At 42.6% G+C, this 18,465-nt stretch overlaps 1 protein-coding gene across 2 annotated transcripts in view; it reads left to right on the plus strand.

The window, feature by feature from the left end:
- Positions 1-18,465, plus strand: part of Ide (insulin degrading enzyme) — a 94,142-nt gene that overhangs the window by 16,297 nt on the left and 59,380 nt on the right. For both annotated transcript variants that reach the window (XM_027406320.2, XM_027406319.2), the window contains exons 2-3: positions 15,341-15,525; positions 17,077-17,284. In XM_027406320.2, coding sequence (XP_027262121.1) covers positions 15,341-15,525; positions 17,077-17,284 — 393 coding nt within the window. The remainder of the gene's footprint in view (positions 1-15,340; positions 15,526-17,076; positions 17,285-18,465) is intronic.

Below are 18,465 nucleotides of genomic sequence, written 5' to 3' on the forward strand. Positions count from 1 at the left end.
AAGATCACATAGACAGCCCCAGTGAATTACAAGGATAATTTGGGCTTTTATTCTTTGCATATTTGTAACTCTTTTCCCTGCTGTGAGGACCCTGGTTCTCATTGACCTACATAACCCTCATTTACTGTACCCCGCCTCAGTGTGACCAACACCTATCTCATCCCTGCTGACACATCCTTGCCTGTGAAGTTGCTCCTCCGGCTCTTGTCACTCCACACCGCCAGTGAAGGATTGCCCTGTTTATTCATAACCATTGAGCTTTGGCAGACATTTGCAGCTGTTGTTGCAAGTTCTCCTTGGATACACCTCTGCACCTGACTCAAGTTTTGTCTCCTGTTGGGCTGCAAAGATGGGGGTGCTGCCCTTGTTCTGCCCAGGGACGCAGCTATTATAAGGCTCCAGTTCCTTATTTTAAACACTCTTCCCAGGCAGTGGTGGCACATGCCTTTAACCCAAGAACTCAGAAGGCAGAAGCTGGTGTATACCTGTGAGTTTGAGGCCAGCCTGGTCTACAGTGCAAGTTCCAGGACAGCCAGGGTCTACACAGAGAAACCCTGTCTTGAAAAATCAACAGGGAATGAAGAAAGGAAGGAGGGAGGGGGGAGGGAGGGAGGGAGGAAGGGAGGAGGAGGGAGGGAAAGAGGGAGGGAGGGAGGGAGGAAGGAAGGAAGGAAGGAAGGAAGGAAGGAAGGAAGGAAGGAAGGAAGGAAGGAAGTTGAAAATAGAGTTCAGGATAAGTCCTAACTCTGCATGCTGTCTGTATAATTCAGGGTGCAGACTGAAGAAAGATGGGTATCCTTGAAACATTAGTATTAGTATCTTGCTTTTTTTCCCCCTTCTGTTTATTAACCTTGCTGTGATATGGACAGTCCTAGTTAGCAAAAACAAGTTCATTTGGGGCTGTATAAATTCAGGGAGCAGAGAATAGTGCCTTCAAGTACAGTAAGCCTGGCTTTTGAAAGATTGTGTTCTATAAGGAAAAGTACACAGTAAAGATGACCTGCTATCCCGTTACCCACAGGTACCCATCCTAGGACTGTATAGTTTATTGGTAAGTTAGATAAGCGACTTGATGTCTAAAGATTTGGATTTGATTCCCAGTGCTTCTGTCTAAAGCCTTTAGCCAAGTAACTTCCCTGAGGTCTCATTTCCCAGGCTCTATCCAATTGGTTCATTGGATGTATGTCCTTTAAAAAGCGTGTGTGCTGTACAAGATCCTGACTGAACAGTACATGCTTCTAAGGGCACAGTGCATCTTTTTAAGGTTCACCTCTGTATTTGTGCCCCAGATTGCTCATTCCAGGACAAGGTTCCTATAGATCTTTTTTCCTCTAACCTTCAAAGTCAGTTTTCTTCCTTTTCTTTTAAGCCTTTTCTGGTTCAGATATAGGTAGGTAGAATGGAGTTTATGATAGTTTATGCATTTTGATGAAGCTGTCTCCTGGTTGTAAGTGTATAGAATTGGATGTAATAATTCTCATTCATTGTTTTGGGGATAATAAAGCAGAACTGTAAAGGAGTCTTCCATCCTCAGCGTTGTTGACATTGTGAGCCTGGTGGCCCTTTACTGTGGAGCTGTCATGTGCACTGCAGGATGCTTGCAGCACCCCTGGCCTCAGTACTCTTCATTTGTGACAGTCAAAAATGTCTGGGAGTGGGGGTGAAATTGTCAACTGCCGAAAACTACTGGCTATAAATAAATATTGCCTCCCTAATAGCAATTATACAAGAATACTTAGTTACCTGCTTTCTTGATAGTCTTTCCGATGATGTTTTGGTCTCTGGAGATGATGGTATACAATCGGAATTTCACGAGCCTGTAGTAAGAATGCCAGTAATAACAGAGTGATTACTGAGGCAGCCTGTTTGCATCTCACCCTTACAGGACCACAATAACAAAGATGATTCTAATAATAAGGCTGCCATTTGTTGATTGTTCATATGTGCTGGGCAGTGCCCTAATGAAGTTTAGTTAAACAGATTTTACTGGAGAAAACCTGTGAAATCTGCCCAAGTCTGATGCAGCATGTCTCGGTTCATTTAATAACCGGAGTGAACATTTTGACTCTTGAGATGAGAAAGTCCAATTCCAAGAGAGTCCAGTAGGAACTCAGATCAGAGGAACAAAGAGACCATTTGTTAATGACAAAATATGACTACTAAGCCGTGGTCAGTGGGTTTTTCCTAACCAGCATTATCTGAGGTGAGAAGATTGTCTTGTGTCCAAACCAGGGTGGTCGTAGCTCTTGAGCAACATCCTCTGTACAGAATATGAGCATTTATGATTTGCCTTCCTTGGAGGGCTGTTTTGACAGAGTTAGATACAGGCCACTAACTGATTTGGATCTATCTTTAAGCTGCCTTTGCTATTTTGGGTTCATGAAACATCTGTAAGAAAGGTACTCCATGTATACATGTGAAGTGTGAATTTAAAGAAATATAACTAGATGATATTCTCTTAAAAATAAAGAATCTGCATAATTTTTTGAGCCAGGGTTTCTCTGTGTAAATCTAGCTGTCTTGGAACTTGCTCTGTAGACCAGGCTGGCATCAACTCACCTGCCTCTGCGTCCTGAGTGAGTGCCTGGACTAAAAGTAATGCACCCGATGCCTATGCATCCTGAGTGAGTGCCTGAACTAAAAGTAATGCACCCTGATGCCTCTGCGTCCTGAGTGAGTGCCTGAACTAAAAGTAATGCACCTGATGCCTCTGCGTTCTGAGTGAGTGCCTGGACTAAAAGTAATGCACCCGATGCCTCTGCATCCTGAGTGAGTGCCTGAACTAAAAGTAATGCACCCTGATGCCTCTGCATCCTGAGTGAGTGCCTGAACTAAAAGTAATGCACTCCGATGCCTCTGCATCCTGAGTGAGTGCCTGAACTAAAAGTAATGCACCTGATGCCTCTGCGTCCTGAGTGAGTGCCTGAACTAAAAGTAATGCACCTGATGCCTCTGCATCCTGAGTGAGTGCCTGAACTAAAAGTAATGCACTCCGATGCCTCTGCGTTCTGAGTGAGTGCCTGAACTAAAAGTAATGCACCTGATGCCTCTGCGTCCTGAGTGAGTGCCTGGACTAAAAGTAATGCACCCGATGCCTCTGCATCCTGAGTGAGTGCCTGAACTAAAAGTAATGCACTCCGATGCCTCTGCATCCTGAGTGAGTGCCTGAACTAAAAGTAATGCACTCCGATGCCTCTGCATCCTGAGTGAGTGCCTGAACTAAAAGTAATGCACCCTGATGCCTCTGCGTCCTGAGTGAGTGCCTGAACTAAAAGTAATGCACCCGATGCCTCTGCGTCCTGAGTGAGTGCCTGAACTAAAAGTAATGCACCCCGATGCCTAGTCCCCTTGTTGTGCTTCCCAGCCCCCCATCTTTCTCCTCAGGATCCTGCTCTGTGTCCTGGGCTGGCCATAAACTCATGATCCTCCTGTATTAGCCTCCCAAATGCTGGGGTTACAGGCCTGTGTCACCACACCAAGCTCAGTTGGGTTTCCTGTTTCTTGTGTTCAAGATAGCTTCAACAGAAGTAGTTGTCACAGGACACAGCAGAAAGGGTTAGACTGATAAATGTCACAGGAATTGGGCTATTATTTCTTAGCCTGTTTGGATTAGAATATTGTTAAGATTTTCAGGATGACTTTTGATGATTGATATTTATGTTAGTAATTGATTTTTATTTTACTATGTTTTATGAAAGGAGTTTTGATTGTAATATAATAGGTGTTTAGTATGATGTGGTTTCACAAACTGAACATAACCTGTATAACCAGCACATGACCAGGAAGACTTCCTTATAATCCTTTTAATAACTGTGCCTCCCCAAGGTCATGGCTTTCCAGATGAACATATAGCTTGATTTGTTTTTATGCTTGATATATATGCAAGTATATAGCATTTATTCTTGTATCCAGCCTCTTTCACTCGAACTCCTATTAGTGAGGCCCATTCTTTCTCTGTTCTGTTTTGTTTTCTCATTGGTATATGTTAACTCATTTGTGTGATTGAACCACAGTGTCTCTGTCTCTGACTCTCTTTTTGAGACAGGGTTTCTTTGTGTTGCCCTGACTGTCCTGGAACTCACTCTGTAGACCAGGCTGGCCTTGAACTCACAGAGATCCACCTGCCTCTGCCTCCAGAGTGCTGAGATTAAAGGTGGTTGCCATCACCCCCAGCCACAGTATATCTCCTTATTGTCACTGGGCATGTCATATTTAGTTTGGATTATTATAGTGTTGCTATGCTATGGAAGTAAAATACATTTACTTTGAATATATATCTGATACTAGAATTGTTAGTTCATAGTGTCAACATTATTACATAGTGACTGTTTATGGTTGTTTTTCTTTTTCTTTTTTAGCCAGGGTCTCACTCTGGAGTCCAAGCCAGTCTTAATATGTGGTAATTGTCCTGTCCCATACTCTGGAGGGCTGAGATTATAAGGGTGAGCCACCATGCTTGTAGGAACAGTTTTTGAAGATGACTGTGTAGATTTGTGTTCCTGTGCCAGTGTATGAGTTAGGTGCCTATGTAGCTTCTCTGATACTTGATATTTGCCATCATTTTCTTCTATCCATTCTGGTAGCTATGCAGCGGAATATTAGAGAGTCTGTGGGAAGAATTAGCTAAAAATTTGGAGCTCCTTGTAGCATTAGTCTGCCACATCAACCCCATACCGTCACCAGAGCCTTACTGTGACCCATTTCTTTATGCAATAGGGCACCCTGTTGGAACAAGCATAATCTGCACTCACAGTCAGCAAACACTCCCAGAGACGATGTCTGGAAATGGTCAACTCAGTCCGGTGTAATCGTGCCTCTCTGGAATTCCAGTTTTGGTCTCTAGTGCTTCCACAACCCTTCAACAAATGTAGAAATGTGATTTTGTTACTTATTGTCTTTTTCTAGTTGAAGCTGTGTCAGTTTGTCATGACCCACCGTGTCCTCTGCAGGGGTGGGAGTTACCATTAGATTCTTGGTAGTTGAGCACAGTCCTGTTCCATGGTAATTTTTCTCCCCTACTATGTGTTTTGTTTCTTTTTCTTGCTTTCTTGGACTGTTTAGAACTACCAGGACAGGGATGAACAGTGATGGTACCTGGTTCTGGGGCTGAGGGTACTGTATTATTTCAGCATTGTGAGAGATCATTACTTGTGTTTTTTGTAAAGTGCTTTTTTAGATGAAGGAATTAAAAAAAAAACTTTTATTATGAATATGTGTGTATCTGAGTGAGTACGGGTGGTTAGTATTTATCTGACATCAATACTGGGACCCAAACTCATGTCCTCTGTAAGAGCAGTATGGCCTCTCAACTGCTGAGCCAGCTCTCCAGCCCTTGCTGACTTCCCTTTGTTATTGGGCCTGGCAGTGGTGGTGCACGCCTTTAATCCCAGCACTTGGGAAGGCAGAATCAGGTGGAGGTCTGTGAGTTCAAGGTCAGCCTGGTCTACAGAGTGAGTTCAGGGCAGCCAGGGCTACACAGAGAATCCCTGTCTTGAAAAGCCAAAAACGAAAAAAAAAAAAAAAAGAAAAAAGTCATTATTGGTTTCATATAGTTAAATAATTACTCCTTATTTGCCAACATGATTATGACTCTTCTTTTTTCTGATTGTGTGGTTTCATGTATACTTTTGAAAAACAAGTCACATGTAAACTGGTTATGTAATTGTTTTCATATAAGTCTTTGCAATGCCTCTGCTGTATAGTTCCTTTTATATATAGCAATACAATTTGCATATTAAACAACTATAATAGAATAATTTTAAGTAGTATTAAACAGAAGATAAAGGAAAAATTTCAAGTTAAATAAACCTTATCCCGGGCCCCAGAAATGGCTCGGTGGTTAAGAGCACCAGCTGCTGTTCCAAAGGGCCTGAATTCAATCCCCAGCAACCATAATATGGTGGCTCACAACCATCTGCAATGAGATATGGTGCCCTTTTCTGGCCTGCAGGCATACGTGCAGACAGAATAATGTATACATAATAAATAAGTAAATAAATCTTAAAAAATCCTTATCCCAAAAGTGAATTTTAAAATAATAATTTTTTTGCCAGGCAATGGTGGCACACACCTTTAATCCCAGCACTTGGGAGGCAGAGGCAGGCGGATTTCGGTGAGTTTGAGGATAGCCTGGTCTACAGAGCAAGTGCCAGGAGAGGCTCAAAAGCTACACAGAGAAACCCTGTCTCAAATAAAACAAATAATAATAATAATATAATAATAATTTTTCCTAAGTGGGTCAATGTAAGGTACTCAGTGGCTACTCATACCTAATTCCTTCCTGTTGCACTAATAAGAAAGAGAGCCCAACTTTGACAATCACTGTATCAAAGCAGTAACACGAGTTGAATTCTTTTGGAATGCAGAAATGGTTCTTAATGCTTCAGTACACACAAACTGAATTCACAGATCTACCATGGAAATAAAAGAAAACTATGCTGGAATTGAAACTAGGAAAAAAGAATAGCTTTATGATTTCTTTGTGACTCATGTGTCCCAGGTTTCTTGGAACTCCATGTGTATCAGATGATGACTTTGAACTTGTGACCGTCATGAATGCTGGGATTACAGGCAGCGGCACGCCTGGCTATTGGTGCTGAGGACGGAACCCAGGGCTTCATGCCTCATAGGCAAGCGTCCTACCAACGGGCTACATCCCAGCCCCTGTTTTCCTCTTTATGGGGCATGTGTTGTGAGGACGAGTTTCATCTCAGGCACTCCATGGGCAGATTCAGAATGTTCTTCTAGGATCCTTCCACTGCATGCCTTTGTTTTATATAGAGGAGAAGAATTCTGAAAACTTTCCTTGGAGCAGTTGTTTTGACTCACCTTATTTTATTATTTGGTATCATAAGGAAGGATAATGGGGTCAAGGTAGCTGGAGTCAAGGAAAGTCATATATGATTGCTCTAGGTACCACCTGCCACCACCCTGCCCCTTCCCACGCTTCCTCTTTGTCTGTAGTTCCTGCTTTGCCACAAGTCAACTACCTGACTGACTGCAGTTGGGCGAGGTACTTAATCACCAGGTTTTGTTTCTTCTTGGGGTTGAGGAAGGTGACCATCCCAGCAGCTGTGAACCACTGTATAAGGAGAACGAGAGGATTAAATGAGCCATTTACAAAATAATAACTTTAACAAAAATGGGAGTAATCATTAGGATTAGGTTTGTACAATGCTATCTTACACTTTGTAATAACCCACAGACAGACTATGCACAGGGTACTTGTGCACAGGGTTCTCGTGATGAAGACGCTTGCCCCCACCTGTACCTGCCCCTGTTAACAACGCCTGTGCTAAGAGCTGTAACTGCAGGAGGCTTAAAGAGGAAGTTTGGTTCATTTGCTTGAGGAGGCATCGCATCCCTGTTGACATCTCACATTGGGAATGAACAGCTCTTAAAAGCAGGCACCTGAACTACACATTCAGTAAAGAACTGATGTTTAAAGTGCTGTTGCTATATGGTTCATTTAAATTCAGCCACCCTAAGCCAGGCGGTGGTGGCACACGCCTTTAAGTCCCAGCACTTGGGAGGTAGAGGCATGTAGGTGGGTCTCTGTGAGTTCGACACCAGCCTGGTCTATACAAGAGCTAGTTCCAGGACAGGCTCCATAGCTACAGAGAAACTCTCTCTTGAAAAACCAAAATAAATAAATAAATAAATAAAAATTCAGCTACCCTAATTCATTTAAGGTTTTAGTTGTTGATCGTACACTCTTTTCCAGAGGGCCAGGTCTTCTGCCTAGAACAAGGGCAGTTTCCAACTGTGGAAAGATGTGAGTTAGGCCACAGGATCTTAGTCTGTGCCCTTTTTCATGAGCGAGCTTCTTTATGAACTGAAGAGAACCCACCCCTAAGACAGAAGAGCCATGGATAGATGGTACCCTGAGACATGCTGCCACTGTTTTAGATCCAGTAACACTTACTTGATAACTGTGCTCATAACCTCAGTTAGTATGTTGAGGCATCGTAGGCTTCCCCATACTACCAGGAACTCTCTGCTCTGCTTCCAGTGGAGAGCAGGGTTTTTGCCTGTGTTTCTGATCAGGTGCTACCTCTGTGCCCTTCCTCCACATGCAGGGGTGTTGTAAGATCTGGTTTCCATTTACGGTTGGGGAGTGGATGGGTGGATTCCACAGAGGGAGGTTTTGATTTATAAACGTCACTATTAGCATGATCACTTACCTGTCCAGGTTTACAGGTCTTTATTTCTAAATTGGTTTTAACTCAAATCTTGTGGAGTACAACTGGGTTGAGAAGAAAGCCAGTAGCAAAGTAAACTTTCCCAATCTGTTATTAAACAGACTGTGGAACACTTAACCACACACGAGCAATTCTGTAAAAGGTTACCTGAATAAAAGGCTATTTACATAGTGAGGTTTTAGAAGCAGTAAAATCACATTCAGTTTACGAGATGTTAGAAACTTCATAAGGCATAAATCTGTCAGTTTCCAGCATTGTAAATCACACCATTCCTTCTGTGGAACACCCCAGTCCACTCCCCGATCCACTCCCCAAACCCCATACCTCTGGGGGCCAGCAAGATGACTTAGCTGGTAAAGGGGCTCACTGCCAGTCCCAAGGACCTGAGCTGACTCCCTCAAGCTGTCTTCTGACTTCCACACACACATACACACACACAAACAAATAAATAAAAATGTTATAAAAAATTAAAATTCTTAAAAACATCTAAATTCTTAAAACCTTGGTAAAGGGATTTGGAAATGCCTTTCTGTTATGCAGATTTGTTTTGGAGAATATGAAATCTAGGCCTTCACATGCTTTACTTCATAATTTTTTGTTTGCTTGTTTTTCGAGACAGGGTTTTTGTGTATAACTCTGGCTGTCCTACAACTCACAGAGGCCTGCCTCTGCCTCCTAAGTGCTGGGATTAAAGGTGTGCACTGCCACCACCACCTGGCTGTAATTTTGCTTGTGTTTGGTCTTGGCTTTTCAGTGCTGGGGATGGAACCAGAGCCTGGCACATGCTGAGCTCCTAACCAACTTCTGAACTCCATCCCTAGCCTGTGACTTTCAGGTGGAGGTTCTGGTTGCATTGCAGTTTGAAGAGCATCAGGCTTCCGGGGTTTCTGCCGTGGTCGCTTGCTTTTTTTCTGTTAAGAGGCCTGGTTTCCTTCTTCCCTTCTACTCTGATTGTCCCTGTCTCTCTCTTCTCCTAAACTGGGTTAGGTACTGCTCTTTCCTTCATTGTGCCGCCAGACAAGCTTGTCACCAACAAGCACCTGCCCGCCTGGTGCTGGTCGGTGTCCTGCAGAGTGAGGGCTCTGGCGTCCTTATCTTTGTAGTGGATAGATGTATATCCATGTGGTGCCTGGGCCTGGGCTCTCGTGGGCCTCCTGAAATGATTGTTGGATATGGGGGTTGGGCTGAGGCCCATTCCAGCAGGGTGTAAGTTGTGATGGTAAGTTGTTGTGGAATTATTTTGGGTAATGATTTACCATCCCTGAGCTTCCACTTCTGGGGATCTGTTAAAATGCAGAATGTAGTTGAGTAGGTCTGTGGTGGGTTCTGATATTTTACATCTCACCAAGCTCCCAGGAGGAGCCAGCACCACCTGTTCTCCAATTACAAAGGATTGGGTAGTTTGGTTGGCTTTTGTGAAGTCATTTCTAAACATGCCTGTTTATCAGAATGCTGGGTAATGACAGTTCTGAACCTTAGGAAGTTTCCAACATATGGTAATGTCCCTAAAGTTGACATCAGTTTTATTGCTCCTACAATTTTGACTTTGACAAGTTAAAAATACCAAATAAATGTCTGGGAAAGGATGTGAGTGAGCATTTGCCCCTCATCTGAAACACTGGATGCTTGCTTTTTGAAGACAAGCCTTATGCTAATGAGGAAGCCGAGATAGAGAGACATGTGATCTCCTGAGTATAAATATAAGTCCACAGACAGGCAAGCTGTTGATGACTCCATCATCATCAGAGGCGTTCCCAGTTCTCCAGAAGGTAAGAATCAACTCTCTGTGGAGAGGGTTGGTACACTGTCTGGAAAGGAGTCCTTTTCAGAATGTTGCCTATGTTTCCTTTTTTTCTTTTTTATTTCCTCGCAAATGCCGTGGTATTTGATATGCAGCATTGCTACTTGGGAAGTTTTTAGCTATTCTTGATTCTATGTACAAATGTCTAAAAGTAGTTGCATTGGTTTTTATGTGTAACTTAGTAAGTTTGTCTCCTCTCAGCTACACAGGGATATGAATCAGGTACAATTTCAGTGTCCATATGTTTACAGCCATGTCTGTGATGGACTCCAGTCATTGAGAAATAGTGTTTTCTGGACCTGTAGCTGTTGGCCCTGGTAGTCTGTGTCTGGGCTTCCTACTTTCTGTTTACTGTGTTTGCTACATAACTCTGGCTGGCTTCTAACTCTTGTTCATCCTGCTTTTTGGTCTCCTGGTTATTGGGATTACAAGTGCCTGGCACAAGTTTAACACTTTTTTCTACAAAGTTTAAATCTGGACACTAGAAGTTGGAAACCTTCAAGAAGTACAGTATATATTGTTCATAGTTGAATTGGCCATTTTTATATAATGAGGTGGGTTTTGTTTTTATTTTTACTTTTTTAGAAATAGGATACTTAATGCAGGTTGGTGTTAGATTCCAAACAGCAGGATTCCTTATGTGTCTCGAGAATGACCTCCAACTCCTGTTCTTCCTGTGGCCTCTTCCCAGAGGCTGGGTTTACAGGCATAAAGGTTTCCTTACCTGGCTTCTAACAGTTTTAACCCCCCAGAGGATTACACAGTTTGTACTGTCAAAGGGGGCTAAATCTCACCTTCTCACAACTGGTGTGCATGCATTGGGGAAGCTTGTGAGTCATCATCGTCACATTTCAAATCATTTGTAATCTTTGGGTCTCCTAAAGCCAGCGAACTTCCTGGGGCAAGCTCACTAGCAGAAACTTTCGTGTACAGGATGGGAGTGTAAGTAAAGACCCCGTAGGCTTGCTTAGCTCCCACCTAAGGAAAAGCTTCATCAGAAGCATGGACTCTCCCTGTAGTGGAGCCTTGCTGGGCAGGCTGAGGTGCATTGTGTGCTCCTTATTACCACATTTATTTGTTTGTTTGTTTTGTGACAGTGCCTTAATATGTAGACCAGGCTAGCCTCAAAGCCACAGAGGTCTGCATGTCTGTGCTTCCCAAGCACCAGGATTAAAGGAATGCATGACCATGCATGTCTCCTTTACCCCTCCCATCACCCCCTTCCTTTTTCCTTGGGGTGGTTATTTGATAGCGTGTGATGTCTAGTTAGAGCATTGTCTCCCTTATTATATGCCTTTCTCCTTTTTTGATACACAGTCTTGCTATGTAGCCCAGGCTGACCTGGGACTTGCTATGTAATCAAGGATAGCCTCAAACTCGGTATCCTCCTGCCTCACCCTCTCAAGTATTGAGAGACTACCTGCCTTGTAACTAATTTAACATTATGCTGCCACTAAGTTGAAATTCAGTTCTCTCCAACCCGCATCCCTAGTGCTGGGCATTGCACGATAGGGAAGGCACCTATGACCTAGCCACACCCCTAACCCTTGAATTCTTTTTGTTTGTTTAGGCCTTTCTGAGATTGAGTGGTAAGTGGGAGGGGTCGAGGGATTTTTATCTTTCTCTAACAATAAGATTACTTTATGGCTACCGACATAGGAAATAGTTGTTAGTGATGGCATTTCACTGGGACATGGTGGAGCATGCTGGTACCTGCTTGAAATTCCAGCACTTGGAAGTAAAGACCAGCAGATCAGGAATTCAGTGTCATCATCAGCTACATCTTCTAGTTTGAGGCCAGCCTGTTAAACACACACACACACACACACACACACATACACACACACACACACACACACACACACTCACACACACTCACACACACACACACACACACACACACACTCTCTCTCTCTCTCACACACATACACAAAAAAAACAAACAAACAAACAAAAAAAACCCTCCATTCCCAAAACAGGCATCTCACTTTCAAATTACTGCCCCCAATTTTCCCTAAAATGTCCCAAAATATGTGTGTGTGTGTGTGTGTGTGTGTGTGTGTGTGTGTGTGTGTGTGTAAGCTAGAGGCTGATGTCGAATATATTCTTTAGTCATTTCTACCTTATTTTATTCATTTGTGTGTATGTGAGAGGCTAAGCATATGCTTTGGCCCGTGTATAGAGTCCAAGAGGACAACTTGCAGAGATTCCGGGGATTGGGTTTAGGTTGGTTTGGTGGCCAGCACCCTTAACTGCTGAACCATCTATCCAGCTCCCACCCAAGCTTATTCACTGAGACTAGGTCTCTAGGTCAAACCCACTATGACTAGTCTTGTTAGCCAGCTTGCTCTGAGAGCCTCTGATTCTACCTTAGAGCCTGGGATTGTAGGAGTATTACCTCACCCACCTGCATTTCAGTAAGGGTCCTCATACTTAGGCAGCAGGTGTTTGATCACAGCCATCTTCTACACCCTTGTCTTGAGGTGTTAACACAGTGTTTTATCCAGAATAATAGTTGCTGGTCATGGAGTTCTAGGTGTCCGCCTGTCTCTGTGCCCACAGTGCTAGGGTGAAAGTGAGCTGCAGCATCCAGCTTTTATATTGGTGCCAGGATGTGAGCTCGGTTCCTCATGCTTGTGTAGTAGGCATTTTATAGGCTTAAGACCTTTTCCTAGATCCAGTTTTGTATTTTATGTTTCTTAAAGAAATTTTAGTTTTAATCTGTCTGTGTGTCTGTCTGTCTGTGCTTTGTCTATGTACATACACATCTGTGTACCACATACATAGCTGGTTCCTTGAAGAGTCCAGAAGAGGTCATTGGATCCCCTGGAACTAGAATTCTAATAGCCTGTTGTGAGTTGCCATGTGGGTGCTGGAAATTGAACCCTTAGGTCCTCTGGAAGATCAACCAGTGCTCTTAACCTCTGAGCCATCTCTCCAGTCCCTACTTTGGTTTTTAAGAAAGGCAAAGTCATTATTATCCCTTCCTGTATAAGTCATGATATGGCTTAAAATTTTTTGTTTTATATGTATGCTTTGTCTGCATGTTTTTTGTGTACCACTTGTACACTTGTGCCTGGTGCCTATGGAAGCCAGAAGAGGGCTTATCATCTGAAACTGGAGTTACAGATGGTTGTGAGCCACCAGCTGGCTTCTGGGAACCCAACCTGGGTCTTTTGCAAGACCAGCAAGTTCTCTTAACCACTGAACTGTCTCTCCAGACCTGTGTTGTGTGAATTTTAAAAGCAGTATTATACGTTTAGTATTGTTTATAGTATTGATCTTTAAAATTCCAAATATCAGTCGAGCATGGTGGTGCACACCTATAATCATAGTTCTTGGGGGACAGAGGCAAGAGGATAGTGAATTTGAGGATAACTTGGGTTGTGTAAAGAGAACCCATCTTAAAACAAAACAAACAAACAAACAAAAAAAAAAAACAAAGCAAAACCCAGCCAAACAAAATCAATATCATTTCTGAAAAAATATGTGTATGAGACTGTGTTAATAGTAAATCTCTTTAGTTTACCAGCTTTTACTCTGATTACATACATAATATATATAATTTCACAGAGGAAGGCATTCTGTTAAAAATCAGGCTAGACTTTTCTCCTAATGCCTTAAAGTTCCCTCCTCATTCTCACATATATGTGTAGTGTGCATGTGTGTATGCATGCTTCGCAGATGTGTGGGCACATGTGTGTGTGTATGGGGGGTGCATGGAAGCCCAAGTTTGATGTTGGGAATCTGCCTTGATTATTCTTGCATTTTAATTGGAGTGGGGAGGTCTCTTTATCAACTCAGTTTCCCATGTGACTAGTCTTGCTAACCAGTTTGATCTGGGGATCTCCAATCTCCACCTTCAGAGGCTGAAATTACAAGTGAGCCACCTCACCCTCCTGACATTAACGTGGGTTCAGAGGCTCTGAACTCATGTCCTCATGCTTATTTATGTAGCCAATGCTTAGCCACTGAGTCATCTCACAAAACTATGTCTTGAGGTTTTAGCACAATATTTTATCCAAATAATTTCATGCCTATTTATGCTCCCTGTGGTTTATCTTTAGGTCTGGCTATTGGCCATTTGTTTGTTTTTTATTGTCATAATATGGATGACATAGCTCAGGGCCTTATGCATACTAGACCAGTGTTCTATCTCTGAGCTATGTCAGCAGCCCTGGCTATCATCAATCTTCAAAGGTCTACCTTTGTCTTCTAAGAAGCCAGGGTACCAGGTTCATGTCTTTGTAATTTCACATGTGTTTTCGGCTTTACCTGATTCCTGTATGAACTAATATTTGAGGTTTAATGTTTTGTCTGTTAAGCAGTTCCTAGTTAGACAAAAGTACCACTACTTTAAAAAAAACAAAACCAAATTATGTATACCCCGTACTGTGGAATCCCTTCATTGTACCAACCCCAACAAACACCCTATGGAATCCTATTAGCTGGTGGTTCATTATCTATCACTGTCTCTGGCCTCCCTGGAGAAGAAAGGGAAGACCTGCGAGAGAAAGCCCTTTGCTTGTTTGGACAGTGCTGGAGATTGAACCTAGGGCCTCACACATGTTAGGCAAGCACTCTGCCATGGAGCTATGGCCCCAGCCCGAGGAAACCCTTGAAAGATAAGACTGCTTCTGCATGGCTCTTCAGTCAGCTCTTCAGCAGGTTACAAAAATCACTTGGGAGCTTCCTGACTTTTCATTTGTTTCATGCCTGGCTTTTGTTGCTGCCACGGGCAGCTTGTTAGTCTTATTTTCCAGTATTTCACAGCATTGTTCCTCATGGAGGCTCTGTTCCTCATGGAGGCTATTCCATATGCTCTGTGAGACTCAGGCGATGTTGCAGCCTTATATTAGACTCCATCAGGCTGAGCAATTTGGCTGATTCAATATAGATTCTTATACAGTCTCTCACCTCACTCTCTAGCCGATATCTTTGCAGTGTGTGTGAACTTAGTTATTGGTGATTGAAAGCCAATTGTAATAGCACACTGACCAGCTCATGGTCCAGCCAGCCTGTTAAGTCCCCATTGGAGTGCTTACCTGCATACAGAAGTGGTTCCAGAGAAAACACTGTTAGCGCCTCTCTGGAGAGCGAGGGCTGAGGTGGAGAGGAGGGATGGCTATACCCTCTATGTAGCCTGTAAAGCATTTCCTTCAGGGCTCAGTGGGAAAGCAAGCTTCGCCCTGAGTGTGAATCAGTTCAGCCCTCAGCAGCAGAAGCTGCAACATCAGAAGCTGCAGCCAGGGGTTTTGGTTTGTTATATGAATTTGTTTGATGTTCTTTCTTTTTTTAAAGAGCAGTCACTATACAACAAATATCCTTTTCTTTCCAGTTTCCAAAAAAAGACTTACAGCAAAATGAATAATCCTGCTATCCAGAGAATAGAAGACCAGATTGTCAAGTCTCCTGAAGACAAACGAGAATATCGTGGACTGGAGCTGGCCAATGGCATCAAAGTGCTTCTCATCAGTGACCCCACCACAGACAAGTCATCAGCGGCCCTCGATGTGCACATAGGTACGGTTTAGTCTTGTGGATGATCCAGTGGCAACAGGGTTTGTAGAAGGTGCCACGTGCATAAGGACTCAGTAGATATCACTTTTTTTTTTTTTTTTTTTTTTTTTTTTTTTGATTTTCGAGACAGGGTTTCTCTGTGGCTTTGGAGACTGTCCTGGCACTCGCTCTGGAGACCAGGCTGGTCTCAAACTCACAGAGATCCACCTGCCTCTGCCTTCCGAGTGCTGGGATTAAAGGTGTGTGCCACCAACACCCGGCCACATTTATGTTGTTTTCCTTATATTTTTAGTATATTTTTGTTTGGTTTGGTTTTGTTTTTGAGACAGGATCTTACTAATTTGACATGATCCTGCCTCTCAAGTTACAGACATAAGCCACCAAGCCTATTTGTGGTGCTTTGAGACATGGTCTCACCATTAGCTCAGGTTGTCCTCGAACACATTTAATGGAGTCCTTTTATGTTTCCAGCTCAGTTAATGTAGCAGCAAAGAAATTCATTCCATTCTTTAAGCCAGTTCTTTTTTTCTCTGGTATATTGAACTTGATATTTCATAGGTTCTTATGTATACATTTCCTCTATATGTAATGTTACTTTAGTCCTATTATCTGCAACTCATATATATGTTTAATGGGAAAATAGTTGTTTTTAATTGTGGGTTTCTTCTTTAATAAAAGCTTTAATTCAGTAACATTTTAGAATTGGGGAATAAGGTAATATTAAACAAATAATTACTACTTACCTTAATGCAGTGCTTTGCAAATTCTAATTTTGTTTCTTTTCTTTTTTTTAAACCTCCCCCCCCCCACACACACACACACAGAGTCTCTCTTATGTAGCCCTGGCTGTCCTGGAACTCACCATGTAGACCAGGCTGCTGATACTTAATTTGTATTCAGAGGGCTAAAATAGGAGTATATAAAAGACATCACTGAAGCAAGAGAAGTAAAGTATTCTGCTTAAAATTTCACAGCTATGCTGAGTATGGTGGCTCACACTTTTAACACTAGCAAGTGGGGGGGTGGGGGCAGAGGGATTACTGTAAGTTTGAGACCTGTGTGGGGTACATAGAGAGACTTTATTTCAAAACAGCAGTGAACAGAGAATTAGAACTAAGAAAGTTCTGTAATTGTGGAGTTGCTGCTCCTCCAACCAGGCTCCCCAGGGACATCACACAGTTGACCCAGTGTTGCTCTCTAAGTGATGGCCAGACCTGGATCTTTTTGTTTGTTTTGTTTTGTGAGACAGGGTTTCTCTGTGTAACAGCCCTGGCTGTCCTGGAATTCACTCTGTAGATCAGGCTAGCCTCGAATTCATAGAGAGCCAGCCGCCTGTCTCTGCCTCCCAAGTGCTGGGATTAAAGGCATGTGCCACCACTGCCCAGCTAAGCCTGGGACTTCTTGTTTACTTTCTAAGTAATGCCATTTCAGAGCAGCCGCACTTACCTCTCTTGGTGTGTTACATTGAGAATTTCTGTTTACTAGCAGTTACCAATAAAAAGTGATTGATTACATATATGTTTTCATTAATTTCATATGTATTTTCTCTTCCAGGTTCATTGTCAGACCCTCCAAATATTGCTGGCTTAAGTCATTTTTGTGAACATATGCTGTTTTTGGGAACAAAGAAGTATCCTAAAGAAAATGAATACAGCCAGTTTCTCAGTGAACATGCTGGGAGTTCAAATGCCTTTACTAGTGGAGAGCATACCAATTACTACTTCGATGTTTCCCATGAACACTTAGAAGGAGCCCTGGACAGGTAACACTTAATGCCTTGCAAAATATTGAATTTTGTAGTTACTCACATTAATAAAAATAGTAATTACTGTTTTTCAAAGGTGACATCACCTTTTTATAGTTTAACAGAGATACTGTAGGGCCGATGAGGTGGCCATTGGGTGTTGCCCTGAGTTTGATACAGGATCCACATGATGGAAGGAGACGGAAGTCATCCTCTGACCTCCACATGCATTCCTCTCCTCCTCCCTGCCCAAGATAGCTAAATGAAGTATTTTTTTTTAAAGATATTTTGTAGCCTGGTATAGTGGCAAATACCTCTGCTCCCACTCCAAGGCAGAGATAGGTGGTGTGAGATCCAGGCCAGCCAGGGCTACATAGTGAGATCCTGTGTTTAGAAAACAAACAAAAACTGTGTTTATAAGGCAGAAAAATTAATGAGATGTCACATATTTACTTCATGGTAGAAGAAAATAATGACACAACTATAAACTGGCCTTTAGGACTATAAAATATTATATTGACTTATAAAATTCTTACTAGCCCTTCTCATTCTAACTGGACTCTCATCTGTGACAGATGGTAAAGAATGACCTGTGACAGGGCCTGGAGAGATGGCTCAGAAATAAGAATACTTGTTGCTCTTCTAGAACATCTGGGTTTGTCCCAGCACTACTTGGTGGCTCATAGCCACCTATAACTCTAATTACAGGGGATCTGTTGCCTTCTCCTCCTCTTCTCCTGCCCCCAAACACACACGGTGCACATATATACATACAGGGAAACCACTCAAAAATACTAAAAGAAAAAAAAATTTAAAAATAAAAGACTAATTTGTGACAGTGTCGCAGATCTTTTTTTTTTTTAAGATTTATTTATTTATTTAATTTATTATGTATACAGTGTGTGCCAGAAGATGGCACCAGATCACATTATAGATGGTTGTGAGCCACCATGTGGTTGCTGGGAATTGAACTCAGAACCTCTGGAAGAACAGTCAGTGCTCTTAACCCCTGAGCCATCTCTCCAGTCCCTCATAGATCTCTTTTAAAACCCACTTACTGTTCCAGAATGTTATGTCTTAGATAGTCTCTTTTGCCAGTGTCACACTTCCCAGTGATACCTACTTAGTAGATATAGAGTTATAAACAAAACAAAGCAAAACCCTGTGCATGCGTGTGTGCATGCCATGGTTTTGTGTTA

This window comes from Cricetulus griseus, chromosome 3 (assembly GCF_003668045.3).
Source record: "Cricetulus griseus strain 17A/GY chromosome 3, alternate assembly CriGri-PICRH-1.0, whole genome shotgun sequence".
Lineage (NCBI taxonomy): Eukaryota > Metazoa > Chordata > Mammalia > Rodentia > Cricetidae > Cricetulus > Cricetulus griseus.